Here is a 16647-nt window from a genome sequence, read left to right on the forward strand (position 1 = left end):
AAGATTAAATTCCTAAACTTGGTCTCTCTTTCTCTCAGAGAACCTTTTTGGTAACTATCTGGAGAAAGGGATGATTCTGGAAAAGCGTGGACTTGCATCTGACGTGGATCCAGACAGTCCCACAACAAACTCAAACCGCTACGTTCTAGCAGATATCACCAGCTTCTTCACTCTGCTGGTGGGAATTTATTTCCCATCTGTCACAGGTTAGTCCCAGGCAGGCACGCTAAAGAGGTCCATTATGCTTTGTTTTTTTGTTTGTTGTTTTGTTTGTTTGTGTGTTTTTTATCAAAGGTGTCTGGGAAAACTCCTCTTGGGTCAAATAACTGCATGTAATATGCACCAGACCCTGCAGTTCTCTTAATGCCTGCTCGGAAATGTTAAAAATTGTTTTGGCTTTGTCTAACCACTTTAATCACTTTCCTGCTTAGCAGACAGCAGTTTCTACTCTTAACTTTTCCTATGGGCACCACACAAAGTTTTGTAGTAAACACGGTCCAATTTGGCATTAAGGAGCCAGAAAGTTTCCTCGGGGGTTGGTGGAGACAGTTTACTTTGTTTTCAGGTGTGAGAGATGGTGGTTGCAAATAAATGTTAATGTTTATTTTTATGCTTGCCGGATGTATAAATGGGAAAATATTTGCTTACAAGTTCTCCGTGCCACTTTGTTGTTGTTTTTTTGGTGACCTGTCAGCCTTGAGTCCACAGTTTGTTTTTGCTGCCCTCCAGTGGCCAAAGAAAACAGCACCTTTAACATGACTGAAGTCAGTAAAGTGCTTAGTATTCCATAAAGGGGGATGTTAGTAATGACCTTTCTCACGCTCTGTTTTATGTACATATATCGTTTATATCCTCTGAGAACCTGAGTCTGATCATTGTAATATTATCAAGTCACAACTCTCCCGATTATTTAACCTTCTGCTCAAAGGTATCATGGCCGGCTCCAACCGCTCGGGAGATCTGCGTGACGCTCAGAAGTCAATCCCTATTGGCACCATCGCAGCCATCAGCACCACATCAACTGTGTGTATCCTTCAGTGAACCAAGGCCGGTTAAAAATAAACATTAATATAACTTTTCACAAGTTATCGTTACCTTTTCAGTCATGTGGTCCTTATCAGCTTTTTTTACCCAGACATGTCCTGTGTGGTGCTGTTTGGTGCTTGTATAGAAGGAGTCGTCCTAAGAGACAAGTAAGTCTACTTCTATTAAATTTAATTTTGGACCGTTTTACTCAGAAAATGTTTGTAGTTTGAGGTTTGTTTGTTTTTTTAAAGACAAGCCTTAATAATATTGTAAACTGGGCACATGTGTGACAGCAAAATGTTTGACAGGCCCAATAAAAAGTCAGAAAGGAAGAATGTAGGGAATTACAGACCTGCACAGGTTGTTAACAATTTTAACAAATGTGTAGCTTCAGTTTAATAATAATGCATTTCACTATGTGCAGCAATAAGTGAGTACATTACTAGGGATGGTTCTGACATAAACGGTAGTAACCAGACCGAAAAGCAGCGCACATTTCGGTGCTTTATTTCGGTGCTTTTTTTCCTGAGCTGTGATACACTTTAGATTCTAGCCAATCATTTTACGTTTCCGAGGATAGTAGGCGGGCCCAGGTACGTACATTCTTTTAGAGCAGAGCTACAGATTAAAAATGCCCAAGGCGAAGCGTCAAAAGTCTGGCTGTACTTCACAGCAAAAGATGCAAACTCAGCATTACACTTTACAAAATTCAACATTAAGCGCAGCTTCAGACTGCTTGCAGTTGTGTTTATCTGAGGAGTTATTTTCAGTAAAAAATCAGAAACACTGAATCACAGCTGAGTCTAAAACGATGCTCTCAGTCATCTGTTAGCAGAACTCAGCTGTTGGCTGTTTGTACCTGACTGAGCACCGGTCGAACATTTGCATTCACTGTGCATTAACACAGTTAGGAGCTCTGTCTTCATGTTTCTGCAGGTTTGGCGAAGGGGTCAGTGGCAACCTTGTAATAGGTACGCTGGCATGGCCGTCCCCGTGGGTTATTGTATTTGGCTCCTTCTTCTCCACCTGCGGAGCGGGACTTCAGAGTCTGACAGGAGCTCCCCGTCTCCTCCAGGCCATCTCAAGGGATGGCATCATCCCCTTCCTTAGAGTGAGTACACAAATCTATCTCTGTCTTATCCACACACCTCTCAGAGCTTCCAGCTGAGCAAGAAATGTTGTGGGGGCTTGAAGATATTCTTGTCCCCGCTCTAAGCTGTAATGGTTGACTAAAACTAAACAAAAAACTGAGACTAGATGTGAAAAACATGTTAGTTAACTAAAATAAAAAATTAAAACTAACTGACACTGTTTTGTGAACTTGTGAAAACTAACAACTAGACGTATTTATTGAGACTGAAATATATCCTCCATACAACAATAATTTATAACAACTAAAAGTAAGACTGAAACTAAAAGAAACTAAACTCAAACTAAAACTGAAGACACAACTATTATTAATTGGTAAATATGACATTATTTATTTGTGTGTCACTTGTGTTTTTGCAGATCTTTGGGCACGGTAAAGCCAACGGGGAGCCCACGTGGGCACTTCTACTCACAGCTAGCATCTGTGAGATTGGCATCATCATTGCCTCTCTGGATGCAGTCGCACCAATCCTCTCCATGTAATTCTCACCGATAAACACAACAACTAAAGCTAAGATGCTTTTTGTGGTTTTTGTTCTTACTCTTCTGTTTTCTCTCTTTCCCTTCATCTGTTTCTTTAGGTTCTTCTTGATGTGCTACATGTTCGTCAATCTCGCCTGCGCCCTGCAGACGTTGCTGAGGACCCCAAACTGGAGACCCAGATTTAAGTTCTACCACTGGTGAGTTTGTGCGTCAGAGTATGAAAGCTTTCTAAAAACTCTCGCATTTGTTTTATTATCTGAAATTTACATTTACTTTGACATGTACTTTGAGTTTCCACACTAAAATGCATGTTGGTGTTCTTTGTGTGTAGCAAATAAAATATTATATATTTATATTAAAATATTATTATTATTAAAAACTTTGCACATCCTTTTTTGAAATGTGTTTTAAATCCTGGATCATTTGCAGTCATATTTAAGTTTGCAGTCTTTTTCCTCGGTGCTGTTGCTGACACATTGCTACTTTTCTTTGCATGTTGATATTGCCTGTTGATCATTTTAACACTGAAAATACTGGCAGAGATGTGTATCACATAATGTGTTTATACTTGCAGTACATGTGAAACAAACAAGTGATTCAAACGTGCATAAAATCCTTTAACTATCCCAAAGATGTCATAGATATTCATCACATATGATGCGAGGATTTAAGCTCTGCTTAAAGACAGATTCTGGATTTGATGTAAAGAGCACACCCCTGTGAGAATCTCCATAAAAAGACTTGAAGTTTGTGTGTTTGTCTTCCATGATGAGCTTAAAAATGTCTTCTTTACAATGTTTCCATTAATCAGCCAGTTGTGTGAAGCTGGCAGAAATCTGGGTACTAAACATATGACGTCCTGTCCCCTGCAGGGCTCTGTCTTTCCTGGGTATGAGCCTGTGCTTGTCGCTCATGTTCATGTGTTCCTGGTATTATGCAATTGTGGCTATGGGCATCGCCACCTGCATCTACAAATACATTGAGTTCTGTGGGTAAGTAATAATAATTTGATCAATGATCATTTGAGGAAGGATTCTTTGATAAAAGTCACAGAGTAGTCTATTGACTCTATGAATCAGGATGCTGTAGATATGACCAGAGCTAATAATTTAATGTGCTTTGAGATAGAGCTGAGAAGGAGTGGGGTGATGGGATACGTGGGATCTCGCTCAGCGCTGCTCGCTTTGCTCTGATGAGGCTGGAGGAGGGACCACCACACACAAAGAACTGGAGGTCAGCTCAGTCTGTCTTTAAAAGAGCTGGTTGGCTTTTGCCTGTGATTATCACTGACTGATTTTGTTTGTTATTAGGCCTCAGATCCTGGTCCTAGTGAGTATGGACGCTGAGCAAAACATCGAGCAGCCTCGTCTTCTATCTCTGACCAATCAGCTAAAAGCTGGGAAGGGTCTGACTATTGTTGGCACCTGTGTTCAAGGAACCTTCCTAGACAATTACACCGACGCTCATAAGGCAGATCAGGTCTGTTACTCTTTAACACACGCTTAAACTTCTGACGCATGCACAGAAGATTCGCCACTTTCTCTAACAGCTGCGCCTGCCCTCTATCTGTGTCCCTGCAGTCGCTGCGTAAGTTGATGGAGACAGAGAAAGTAAAGGGCTTCACTCAGGTTGTCATCTCCTCCAACCTCAGAGATGGAACATCCCACTTGATTCAGGTTGGAGGACTTGGAGGTCTGAAGCACAACACGGTGATGGTCAGCTGGCCCCGTAACTGGAAACAGCCTGAGTGCCACCAGGAATTTAGGAACTTCATTGGTAAGTTATCAAGTGAAATAGAAGCTCTCTTAGTTGTTAATAAACATCAGCATCAAATATTATTCCAAATATTAAATACCAAGTCAGGGGCATTGAAAAAGTTTGGTAAAAAAGTTGGTAATCCTTTGCTCTGCCCCCCATCGTGTTACTTTTCTCCTGTTCCTCTGTAGAGGTGGTTAGAGAGACAACTATAGCCAGTATAGCCTTGTTGGTTCCTAAGAATATCTCCAGCTATCCATCCAATGGAGAGCGTTTCACTGAAGGCCACATTGACGTGTGGTGGGTTGTCCACGATGGAGGCATGCTAATGCTTCTGCCTTTCCTCTTGCGCCAGCATAAGGTGAAGAACAAGAAACTGTGGATTCTTTTCACTTAAATGAGCACAAGTTAAGCGTGATACAGTGTAGTGTGTTGAAAAAAAACCCCACATTGGCTACGTCATTATCTGTTTGTTTTTTTTCTTGCTATAGGTGTGGAGGAAGTGCAAGATGCGTATTTTCACTGTAGCTCAGATGGATGACAACAGCATCCAGATGAAGAAAGACCTCCTCACCTTCCTCTATCACCTGCGCATCGACGCCGTAGTGGAAGTGGTTGAGATGGTGAGAGATTTGTCTGGCACATATTCTGAGCTCACAAACAAATCCTGCCAGGAGCGGCCTAAAAGAACAGTTTGTTTCTTGAAGGATCCCGTTATTCCAAAGTAATACATGGATTTCATGTGATGTGTGTTTGTCATTTACAGCATGACGGTGACATCTCAGCCTATACCTATGAGAAGACACTGATAATGGAGCAGCGATCACAGATCCTCAAACAAATGCATCTGACCAAGAATGAAATGGAGAGAGAGGTAAACCAGGAACCTTCATACTATCTGTAACCGGAAAAACACATTTAATTTTAGTTGACAGCCAAAGCACAGTTTCATTATCACTATGGGCATTAAATATCCGCTCTGAGGAAAGGAACTGCTTCATGATGAGGTATCTGTGTCTGTACATGTTTTCACTGATTTGCGGGTAGAAAAAAATGAACTCCAGTGGGAATATAGGAATCAGATGATGTTTTTGTTTGTTTTGTTCTCACAGATCCAGAGCATTACAGATTCATCCCGTGGGTCCATACGGCGTAAAAATCCGTCTGCCTTGCGGTCACAGCGAAGCGCTGAGGAGGGAGGTGGTGCAGCAGAAAAACTAGAAGAGGAGGTAAAGCTGCTCCGACGTGTAATGTACAATACTTCTGTCCTCACTTGCTTCAAACACCTGTTGCATTTTATGCCAGGTTTTACTTTTCCTAGTTGCTGCTCAATTATTCCTTACAGTTCACTGATCAAAGATCCACCTTTTCTGACAAGCGTCTCTTTTCTCTGTATTACCCTGTCATGTGATGGTGTTTGTCTGTCAGCCTGGGGCCGTCTCCAACCCAAAACAGGTACAGCTGAGCCACAGTAAGAATGTCTCCACACCAACCAGCCCCACAAGCCCCACATCCCCTGCTGCGCCTGCAGGTGGTGCTGTCGCCCGGCCCGACAACAAGGGCGCGGAAAAGGAGAAGAGCCTCCTAACAGCGACCCCAGAAGCGGGAAAAGACTTCTTCAACATGAAGCCGTGAGTGATCTGTCAGCTTAATTTAGCTCAGCAATCCTGCACAGGAAACAGGCATTTTAAAACTTGTGCAAACATGCTGAGAAAAACAGCTCTGACCCATCAGGGCATGGCCGTGTGGCCTCTGGGATGTCTGGCAGCAGGATGTTGGGTCTTCTGGGTCTTGTAGTTGTGGTGTGGGGTTTCTGTGCAACAGGCTTGTTCTGGCACATCCTCTGGATTTTTAATAGGATCGAGTTTGGAAGAGTTAACGCCAGTATGATTCACTTTACCAGTGACTGTAATGTTGTAGCTAATCCAAATGACCCACACAGTCATTTGTAAATATTTGTGTGTATCGACCCATGTTACAGGATTTAAAGCAAGACTGTGGCAAACAAAACTTTGAACTTAACAGTGACACGAAAAAGAATTTGTTCTGCAGTGTATTCATCTTCTGTCACATGATCGTTATGCATGGTGTGAGAGCATTTCTTTCATTTCACCTGATTCATAATTTCACAACAAATTAATGTCATGTTTTGTGTATTTGTAGTTCAGTTTAATTTAATTTATAAGGTGTCAGTTCACAACATCACCGTCAGCTTAAGGTGCTTTATATTGTAAGGCATATCCCTTCAGCAATGCTCAGTCACATTAAGGAAAATGGGGGTTGGAGACCATATCACGAGCAATCTTACTGTGAGAGTGTACAATGAAATTGCTATCTTGTTGCCTTTGAAACAGTTGCTTTGAAGAAGAGCACCAGATGTGGCAATCACTCGTAACTTCAGGGCCTCACTGATAAAACGGCAATAAGAATGAGTCAGCCTGCTATCAGTTTGCAGTTGAAAGGGTTCAAATTTGGAAATACATGCAATATGTTTTATGGTAATACAACAATGAACTGCGATGTTGGCTACATACACAGAAATTCAAATTACTTACATCCAGAGTCCAGAAAGCATGAAACTAAATTCAGAAATTTATCCACAAATAATGGATATAATCTGCAGTGACATGCACGCAGAAACTTTGCATTTATGTAAGAGTATAACCAGATTGTAACTAGTTGAGTCCTTTATTGCAAAGGGACATATTGTAGGTGAATTGTTCTCATCTGCTCATCTCACAGACTCAGACTGACAATCTGTCTGTATTTATAAATTATGTGATATCCCATCCAGTCACCTTGATATCAAAAGTAGCAACACCTATAAACCTAGAGGTTTATAAGTGTTGCATGCTCAAAATCAAAGTGAATATCAGGAAATTAACAGCTACTGCAGTCTTCTGTTCACTTCTAAAGGTACTCAGTCAATATAAAAGATTTAACCACCAATAAATGTAGCCTTCTGTGTGACCATATATTGTTTCCTTCCACACATGCTGCAGGGAATGGGAGAACTTGTAAGTATTTTCATTTTTAGACATAGTCAGTTGAGCTAAACAATCGATTTAAAAATGAAACCTGCTCTGACCCAATGTTTCCTGCCTCAGGAACCAGACGGACGTGAGGCGTATGCATACAGCAATGAGGCTCAATGAGGTCATCACAAAGAAGTCCAAGGAGGCAAAACTTGTCCTGCTCAACATGCCGGGACCACCAAAGAACCGTGTGGGCGAAGAAAACTGTATCCTACATCTCACATACTGTTCTTCATATGTCTTAGTTCAGTTCACATCATCATTTTACTTAAGGATAAATTATTTCTGCAGCATAGCCGTCTCGCAGTTTCAAAGAAAGTGAGTAATAAAAGCAAATTATAATGGGCCAGGCTTTCTGCTTCAGGCTCACTCGTTGACTTTTCTTTAAGCAGAGGGTTGAAAGAGGCAGCAACATTGTTACTTAGAACTGTAGAAGGAGAGTGATATTTGGTGCTGTCAGGAGATAAGGTGGAGGAGGTCCAGACAATAGATCATGAAGGTTAAAAGCTCAGAGCAGGACATACCAGCTTTCAGGGATCCTAGGTAAGTGTAAAATGACGATGTCTGAAGTCCATTATGGAAAAGAAGTAACGTGTAAGCTACGACTCTGGAAGTAAGGGATTTGCTGCATGGCAATTTGTGCAGGGAAAACTAGGTCCCCTTCCAGTATTCTGAATAAAGTCTTTTCTGCCTCTTTCAGCCCTCTGTTTCCTGTGAGCTAGGTACAAAGAGAGCCATATTTGTGACACTGAAAGCTCTAGGATTACCTCGCTAATCCATTAATCTCATTTCATAGTGCACCCCTCAGGAGACCACAGCTTTTGTCTTAGTGTTTTGCTCTTTGTTTAGGTTTGCTTTCAGTCAATGTTTGGTTAATGTTTGGTATTAAAACTACTTGTCAAGATTTTTTAAAGATCGTGGTTTGGATTAAAGGAAAAAGTTTGCCCTGCACTATAAGAATTGACACTTAGAAGCTCAGTCTGTCCAGTCAGTGATGCTGATTGGTACTAATAAAGGGTCTATACTGTGTGTCAGGTGACACTCTAGCAACAAAAAGTCAGTATATGGTACCCTGGGAATGAGGACATACTGCTTATTTTAATTATTTCCCACTTGAAGTGGGAGTCATGCTGCTCGCATCATCGAATCATCATCTTTCTCCCATCTATGTGACCCTTTGACAAGGCATCTGCATGATAAACAAATTATGTTGTAATAAATAAAAGAAAGAATGAATGCATGAATCTTTGGACTCAAACTAGTAGAAATAAATACATTACTGTAAAAATTACTGAAAAAGTTCTGGTAGCTGATTGTACAGACTGTCCAGTAATTATAAAATGGAAAGAAAGCATTTTTCTGTTAGCATGAAGTAAAAGGGTAGTAAAAGGGTAAGTGGGGTAAAACATTAAGTTAATTTAAAGAATTTTGTTTTTGCACAGTGGTGGTGAAAATTGTCCCATGTAGTCTGAGCATGAATGCAAGCTGCTGCACTTTCTTTAAATATGTAGTTATTTCACTTCACTAAGATGAAAATGGACCTTTGCGTCATATAAAGTTAACGAATGACCAGAAGAATATGAAAAAAAAAAACCCTCCTTGACTGTGATTGTTTCCCAGACATGGAGTTTCTTGAAGTGCTCACTGAAGGTCTCAATCGGGTTCTCCTGGTGCGCGGAGGTGGACGCGAAGTCATCACCATCTACTCTTGAAGGGCTTTCATGATCTCACAACAGCACATACATGGACTCTGCCCTGTCCTCCCTCCTTACACACCCATTCTGTCACCTGCCACCACACGTTGTACTCAGAGTTTTCAGGTGAAATACTATGTAGACTCAGCTGAATGAGGTTCCAGGTAACCTACAGAGTACATAGTACACAGAATCGTGTACTCCAGTGATTAACTTGAGTACATACTGTTCTTGACTCATCAGGTCAAGAACAGTTCATCAGTTTTAGAAGATTTAATTTCAAAAACAAGAGACAACTGAAAGTTTTCCTGATAAAGTAGAAGTTTGCCAAATGTTAAAATGAGCTTTTCTAGTCTAAGTGCTTTCCCTTTGGCTTTTGTCCCCTGTCACTGATAAAAGAGCAATGTCACTGCTTTACCATTTCTATTTATTTTCTATCATAGTGTTGATGTTATTTATATATTTATTTACATGACAAGTTGTGTGTCTTTGTCTGTTTTTGTTTTTCCTAGTGTGGTTATAAGTATTTTAAAAAAAACAGTGGGATCAAATTGATTTGTGACAGGTATGGACTCCTAAAATTACGTCATCATCACTGTGTTATCCTTTGTTTTGTGACATTAGAAGCACTAAAATAGATTATTAAATAAATCAACATTTCATACATTTTTTTACAGTTTTTTCTTTCATTGTGTGTTTCAGGGGAAAAAAGGATTTTTAAAGAAAATTTTAAGATTTTAGAGAAGAGTTATATTTAAAAAAAGATTTAAAGAAAATCTTTTTTAAATGTAAATGTATTTATTCAAAAATATATGTATTCAAATATATTTATTTATTCAAAAATATATTAAAACTGTGCATTTTATGTAAGACAAGTGCACAGAAAGGAATAGTTTCACATTTTGAAAAATAGGCTTATTGACTTTTCTTATCTGGGTGCTAAGCCTACATAGTAGCATGCAAGACTGAAAATATAATCTGTCCAACCACCTAAAACCTGCTTAATACAATAATTATCCACTTTATTTGGTACACATGGCAGCAACTTAATGCATTCAGGCATATAGACATGATTCTACGTCTACCCAGCTTCGTTGATGCTAGAGCTCAGAGTTGCATGGCCGAAATGCTTCAAGCTGATGTGAAGGCAACAGTAACTCAAACAATCTCTTTTTTTACAACCAATATATACAGAAGAGCATCTCTAAATGCACAAACCCTGAAGGCAGTAGCAGACCACTCCTGGCAGCTAAGAATAGGACACTGAGGCAACAATTTATACAGGATCACAAAAATTGGACAATATTGGAAAAACATTGCATGTTCTGATGAATCTCAATTTCTGCTTCAAAATTCAAGTGGTGGGTAAAAATTTGGCATAAACAACTAGTTTGGTTTCAGAATGTTTTCATCCTGCCTTGTGTTAGTTGTTCAGGCAGCTGCTGGTGCAGTTATGCATTCTGGGCCCTTAGTATCATTGACCACCCTTTAAACCCTACAGCCTACCTGAGTATTGTTGCTGACCATGTCCATCCCATTATGACCACAGGGTACCCATTCTCTGATTTCTGCTTCCAACGGGAAATTTAGATCATCTTAAACTGGTTTCTTGAATATGACAATGAGCTCACTGCATTCAGAATCTCCTCACCATTACCAGATCTCATCCACAACACATCTGGAGCAGAACATTCAAAATCTTTGTTCCCGGTGCCATGCTACATTTATGCCACAAAGAATTAAGGTGTCCAACCTGGTACCTCCCAGGTGTACCTAATGAAGTGACTGGTGATTGTATATCATATATATAAGTGAATCGTTTCAAATATAGCTCATTTTAAAGCTGATTTGATCCATTTTGTGGGTAGTCATTTGCCAGATTTTATGCTGGGAGCAGCAACTTTGTAGAGGCTGCTGTTGCACAAAAGTCTCCAAAATACCAAACAATGTTCATCATTAGTATGCTGGGTTTTGTTACATTCACAGAAGGCTGGTTGCTAGTAGGCTAGCAGACTAACTCTCTGTTAGCTTTAATAATTACCTCACAGACAGGAGAACTGCATTGTATAAATCTCAGCAAGAGACAACAAATAAGATGCTAAATGTATGTTTATCAATTAAATTTGCTATTGCGCTTATGCAGGCCAAATGAAAGCATGACGGAATCAGCTGTTATATTAAAAAGGCAGAAAATTTAGAGTGACAAATAGAAGATATATTAAGGAATTGGAGAAGGTGCATATTAAACTTTTAGTATGACTTAGGCATTGAATTTGATTATCCTGACTATTAGAAGATAGTTTCTTTTGTGTGTGTGACCATGTATATAAAATATATTTAACTTGTCTTTGAGTATGCTTTAGTCATTTAAATATTAAATGGCATAGACATGAAGTTTTTGGTAGAGCTTTTGACTTGTTAAACTCAAACAATTTTGTAAAACTTTAGTAAGACAGGGCCATTGCCCCAGTGCATAGTTTATAATGTCAGTATTGAAACAGTGTTTTCAGTAATGATAGTTCTTTTCTCCAAATATGTATGTAGGCTATACAGTACACAGAGAATTTGATATTAGTTGAGTTCGTCCTCTTGACTTAATGGTTTTGTACAGTAATTTATACACAAAGACATAAAGAAAATTAGCCTAAGGGTTTCAAAAAGCTGTTATAGTTCTCCTCTGATTTATTGTAAATATGTTTTTGATTCTGTAGCACATCCTTAAAACCTCGTAATTTCTTTCTGTTTGGTTAATATTGGTGCAGTATGGCACCAATAAAGTCCATTAAAGTTTGAAAGTGATTGCTTGGAGACAGACCTGTGCAATCTTGTAATCAAAAGAGTTACAGTGACCACCCAGAAGTTGAGGGTTTTGCAAGTTCAACCTATACGCAGCCACTTGGTCACTGCAACTACTTGCAATCAGTTGCTGAAAGTAAAAATTCAATGCAGTCACCGGGCATCAAGCAACCAAGGGGGTGGTGTCCTAGTTTTAATTTACTGCGACTGATCAGTTACAACTTAATATGCCCAGAGCCAGCACATAATGAAGACCACTCATCTAATTCGGTTTAGTTTCCCTGAGGAAAACCATAATAGGAAATTCTTGCTGAGGACTGCATGCTGCACAGCCAGTGATTCTTGCTGACGACACTCCTCTCTGTGTGTAAGAGCAACAATACATTGTAGCCAGTCTGAGGTTAAGCCTAAACTTCAATAGCTGCATTTTCTCCATGATAACTTTTTCATTTATCTTTGATTTAGTTAGTGGTAGTTTTCACTGTGTGATGCTTTTTGGCTCAACGAAAAGTTAGAAGTGAACAGGATCCAGACAGTCCCCCCTTTTATCAGCCTTAAAGATGAAAATCAGTTTGTGATTTGATTGTTGTTTGTTTATTATTGTTGTTGACTGTGTCAAGATGCAGTGCTAAAAATCTAAGGGTGTATATTTCTATTCCCACCAGGGATAAAATTGCACTCTGTTCCTGCTGACTAAGACTGAACATTAGATATTTTGGAGTAAATATCTAACTCTCCAAATTTCAAGGGATGATTAATGCTTAAATTTCCTGACACCTATAATGTTTAACTCCCTAAATATCTGAGCATTTAATAATTACATTTCTGGGAATCTTTGAAACTTAACTTGATTCTCTTTGTCCTCTCTCTGTGCAAAAGCAGCAGCATATTCATTGAAGATATTTTGAGGTGAAACTTAAACTTGATTAGTTTCTCTCCATTATATGGTGGCTGTGTGCATCCTAGTCTAGTGTACACATGATTTTTTTAAAAATAAAAAGGTTTCAGGTCCAAAGGCTCTGTAGTACAGCCCTCAATGTTTCCAAAACTGAAAAGCGTGAGTGCACAACTATATAATAACTAGCAAAAACAACAAAAAACTGAAGTTATTTTTGAGGCGTATTATGGTTGCAGGACATTGTGGGTGACTATAGTATGCAGAAATTTAGAGTTAGACTTTTAGAAGTTTCATAGACAGAGAGAGTGTGTAGCTGTGTGTGTATTTGACACCTGTGTTTGTGTGTAGAGCATGTTGAAGTGTGAGACAGCGACATGACAGGACATTTGTAATACACGTCTGTGATCTTAGTTGTAGGGATAACAACTGTCATGTGTCTCAGTACAGGTTTTATAGATTTATAGGTTTAAGGCACTTCGTTTTATCTACCATATGCGCAATCATGTCATGGTTTAAAGAAAACATTTTGTATGTAAAAACAAAATCAAATGTTGGCACAAGATTAAAGTCATTTTAATAAAACAGTTGAAATATTTGTCATCTTTTCTAGTGCATCTCCTTTTGGCCAGAGTTCTTATAGTTTGGGATTTTCTACATTTTCTACATAGTTTTTAATCTAATTGCATTTTGACTTTTTGTTTTTAATTCAGTTCAGTTTCGGCTCATTTTCAGTTTAGTTTTCATTGTTTGAAAATGTTTATTTTCGGTCCTTTTAATTAATAATGAGGAGGGCACATATCAAAGGCAAGATTTAATGTATTTCTATAAATTTATGTGGATGTACTCAGACTCCTGGAACAAAAAATTGCAGAAAATAAGTCACATCTGGAACAATTTGGCCGTGCAGCAGCTGTTGTCCATCAGCTGGATCATGCAAGCAGAATTATCCTTTAATCCTGGAGGGCGTGAAAATGTAATTACTTAAAAGAATATTTAATTTACAGAGAGTGACTAGAAGTTAAACATTCTGTATGTTATGCCCGTAACTCCGAGACTCACTTTTTTTCACAAATGGGACTTTCAAATAGATTTTTTTTTCCGTCTGTTACAGTGTGCACGAAAGCTGTGGAAAAAGAGGGTTTTCAACACACCGAAGAAAAGAGAATGCTGACTTTGCATGTCTTAATAAAGTGAACAAAGTCCACATAGTGGCATTTCCCGGGGAGGAGAATATCGATGTGTTTCAGTGGGTTTACCAGTGCCTTTGACCTTCCTTATCTAAACAGAGTTAAACCAGGGTGCAAAAGAAATGACTGTCACTCGCTCTAAAGAGCTGTCAGCATGAAGAAACAATCGACCAGTCTTCGAGTGCGGTTACCTGTGTTTGTGTTCATCACAGAGGTGATTATTGTTGCCTTGTATGCAGCATTTGTTACGTATGATGAAGAGGCTGATGCCAAATTTCAGACTAATCAGACCAACCCTATGCACAATGCAGTGTACAGGGACTACCCTTTCTTTACAGACATACACTTCATGATATTCGTGGGTTTCGGGTGCCTGCTGGCATTTTTCCGATTCTATGGTTTTGGGGGGATGGTTTTCAACTTCCTCACAGCTACTTTTGCCATCCAGTGGGCCATTCTGGTGCAGGGCTACTTCCAGTTCAGCCATGATGGTAAGATCCACCTCGGAGTGATCAATCTCATAAATGCAGAGTTTGCCTGTGCTGTGGTGCTGATATCGTATGGGGCAGTGCTGGGGAAGACCAGTCCTTTGCAGATACTGGTCATGGCTCTGCTGGAGGTTCCGGTGTTTGCCGTCACAGAATGGGTTGTGCTTACGTATCTGAAGATCAATGATGCAGGAGGCTCCATTCTCATCCATCTCTTTGCCTGCTATTTTGGCTTGGGTGTCACTTTTGTGCTGTACAGGCCTAGTCTAAATGAAGGCCACGCAAAGGAGAACACAAGTTACCATTCTGACATCCTGTGTCTAATGGGGGCCTTGTTCCTCTGGGTGTTCTGGCCCTCCTTTAACTCAGCTTTAGTCCTGAAAGGAGACGATCAGCACAGGGCTATCCTCCACACTTTCATTGGACTAAGTGCCTCTACACTTACAGCCTTTGCACTCTCTGCTATGCTGAATAAAAATGGCAAGCTTACCATGGCTGATATTCAGAACGTGACCCTGGCTGGAGGTGTGACAGTCGGGGCATCTGTTGATATGATGATATCGCCTGCAGCTGCATATGCTCTGGGTGTAATAGGGTGTATTGCATGCATGCTGGGCTACAAGTATTTGAGCCCCATCTTGGCGCGACGCTTCAGGATCCAAGATCAGTGTGGCATTCACAACTTGCATGGACTAACAGGACTTATATCCTGCACTGCAGGGATATGTGCCATACTGACAGCTAGTGAGGAGGTTTACGGCCCCAGTTTCTATGAGATCTTTGCCCACAGAGCACCAGTGGAAGGGGACCCCAAGCTGCAAGAGCTACGGATGGTGATTCCCGGTTTAAAGGCAGGTTTAGGGAGGACTGCCCATAAACAGGCTCTCTTCCAGGTTGCAGCTATATTCTCCACCATAGGACTGTCAGCGCTGGGAGGCATACTCACCGGCTTTGTCGTGAGGCTGCCATATTTTGCATCTCCGTCTGACGATTTCTGTTTTGATGATGAGCCATTTTTTGAAGTTCCTCCGGACTATGATTCACCAGTCAGACTTAAACACAGCAACACAAATAGTGTAGAAGACTCTACTGTGTGATGCTCAGCAGCCAAGGACTGTCAGTGCATTTAACTGGCATGATGCAGGAAATATATATAAATGAGCCTATGTTATTGTTTGAGAGTAAAGGAAATTATTGCAATGATGGAAATCTATGTTATAGTAATTTTTTATTCTTTTTTATATTAATTTCATTGTAAATGATATTTCAGTAGTGATTACAGTGATGATACAGTCCAGCACAGCCTTATATAGATGGTAATGATGTTATTCGTTTCCATGCGTGTAAACATTTGAGAAACTGTGTTAAAGAGCAAATTAGACATTGTTGTTTTTTTCTACCAACCTTTGTAACCTTTGTAATATTACTAATTAATGGTCTACGGGGGAACAAGATAAACAGTTTAGAGCAGCGGTGTCTATATTTATTAACAGAAACTCACCCGGGGGTCAACATTTCTTCTTGCCTTTTTGAAACAAAAATATTGTGCTTTTTTTTTCAACAACAGAAGAGTTCTCATTACTGTGATCGTGTGTTTAAGCCTTGACAAAATAAATCTACTTTTCATTCACATATGGAGAGAAAATAAGAAGATCAAGCTGTCTGGAATAACTAAAACTTCAGTGAAGCTGCTGAATTTCAGTATCTCAGGTTAAATTTAAAAGAGACTCACTATTGTGTGTATTGTCTGAGTGTATAAAACTTTATACATTCATTGGCTGCACTGCATGGTGCTGCCACAATTAGGTAAACATTAAAATGACACTTTATTAATTCTGTTTGTGGTGACAGGCCATAAAGAATACATTTTAACAAAGGAGCGAGGGGCTGTATAAGAGCTGACCGAGGACCGTGATTGGCCACCGGGCCAGACTTTTGACATGTCCAGTTTAGAGTAAACACATTAACAATAAGAAACAGAATTGGTATAAAATATTATATATACAATACTATTCAAACAGGGCTGAAAGTAAGTAGTCCAGTATTGATATTTTAAAATATTTTAGCAATCATTATCTAGAAAATAGACTTTGAAATATTGATAACTTATTGATCTGTAACAGGAAACATTTGGAT

The 16647-nt window shown here is 39.6% G+C and overlaps 1 protein-coding gene across 7 annotated transcripts in view; it reads left to right on the forward strand.

Annotated features, from left to right (window-relative positions):
• Positions 1–16159, forward strand: part of slc12a5b (solute carrier family 12 member 5b) — a 56437-nt gene extending 40278 nt beyond the window's left edge. For 4 of the 7 annotated variants that reach the window (XM_019350181.2, XM_013276232.3, XM_019350183.2 and 1 more), the window contains 18 exons: positions 39–206; positions 929–1027; positions 1136–1193; positions 1963–2137; positions 2536–2654; positions 2757–2855; positions 3531–3650; positions 3787–3891; positions 3969–4137; positions 4239–4434; positions 4605–4774; positions 4905–5036; positions 5180–5287; positions 5526–5642; positions 5842–6044; positions 7416–7430; positions 7521–7654; positions 9069–9205. In XM_019350181.2, coding sequence (XP_019205726.1) covers positions 39–206; positions 929–1027; positions 1136–1193; positions 1963–2137; positions 2536–2654; positions 2757–2855; positions 3531–3650; positions 3787–3891; positions 3969–4137; positions 4239–4434; positions 4605–4774; positions 4905–5036; positions 5180–5287; positions 5526–5642; positions 5842–6044; positions 7416–7430; positions 7521–7654; positions 9069–9160 — 2279 coding nt within the window. In that variant the 3' untranslated portion in view covers positions 9161–9205. Of the gene's footprint in view, positions 1–38; positions 207–928; positions 1028–1135; positions 1194–1962; positions 2138–2535; positions 2655–2756; positions 2856–3530; positions 3651–3786; positions 3892–3968; positions 4138–4238; positions 4435–4604; positions 4775–4904; positions 5037–5179; positions 5288–5525; positions 5643–5841; positions 6045–7415; positions 7431–7520; positions 7655–9068; positions 9807–14303 lie in introns of those variants that run through there. The other 3 variants (XM_013276227.3, XM_013276234.3, XM_019350182.2) reach the window with 3 other exon arrangements.
• The last annotated feature ends 488 nt before the right edge of the window (positions 16160–16647 follow it).

The sequence above is a fragment of the Oreochromis niloticus genome, linkage group LG20, assembly GCF_001858045.2.
Source record: "Oreochromis niloticus isolate F11D_XX linkage group LG20, O_niloticus_UMD_NMBU, whole genome shotgun sequence".
Taxonomy (NCBI): Eukaryota; Metazoa; Chordata; class Actinopteri; order Cichliformes; family Cichlidae; genus Oreochromis; species Oreochromis niloticus.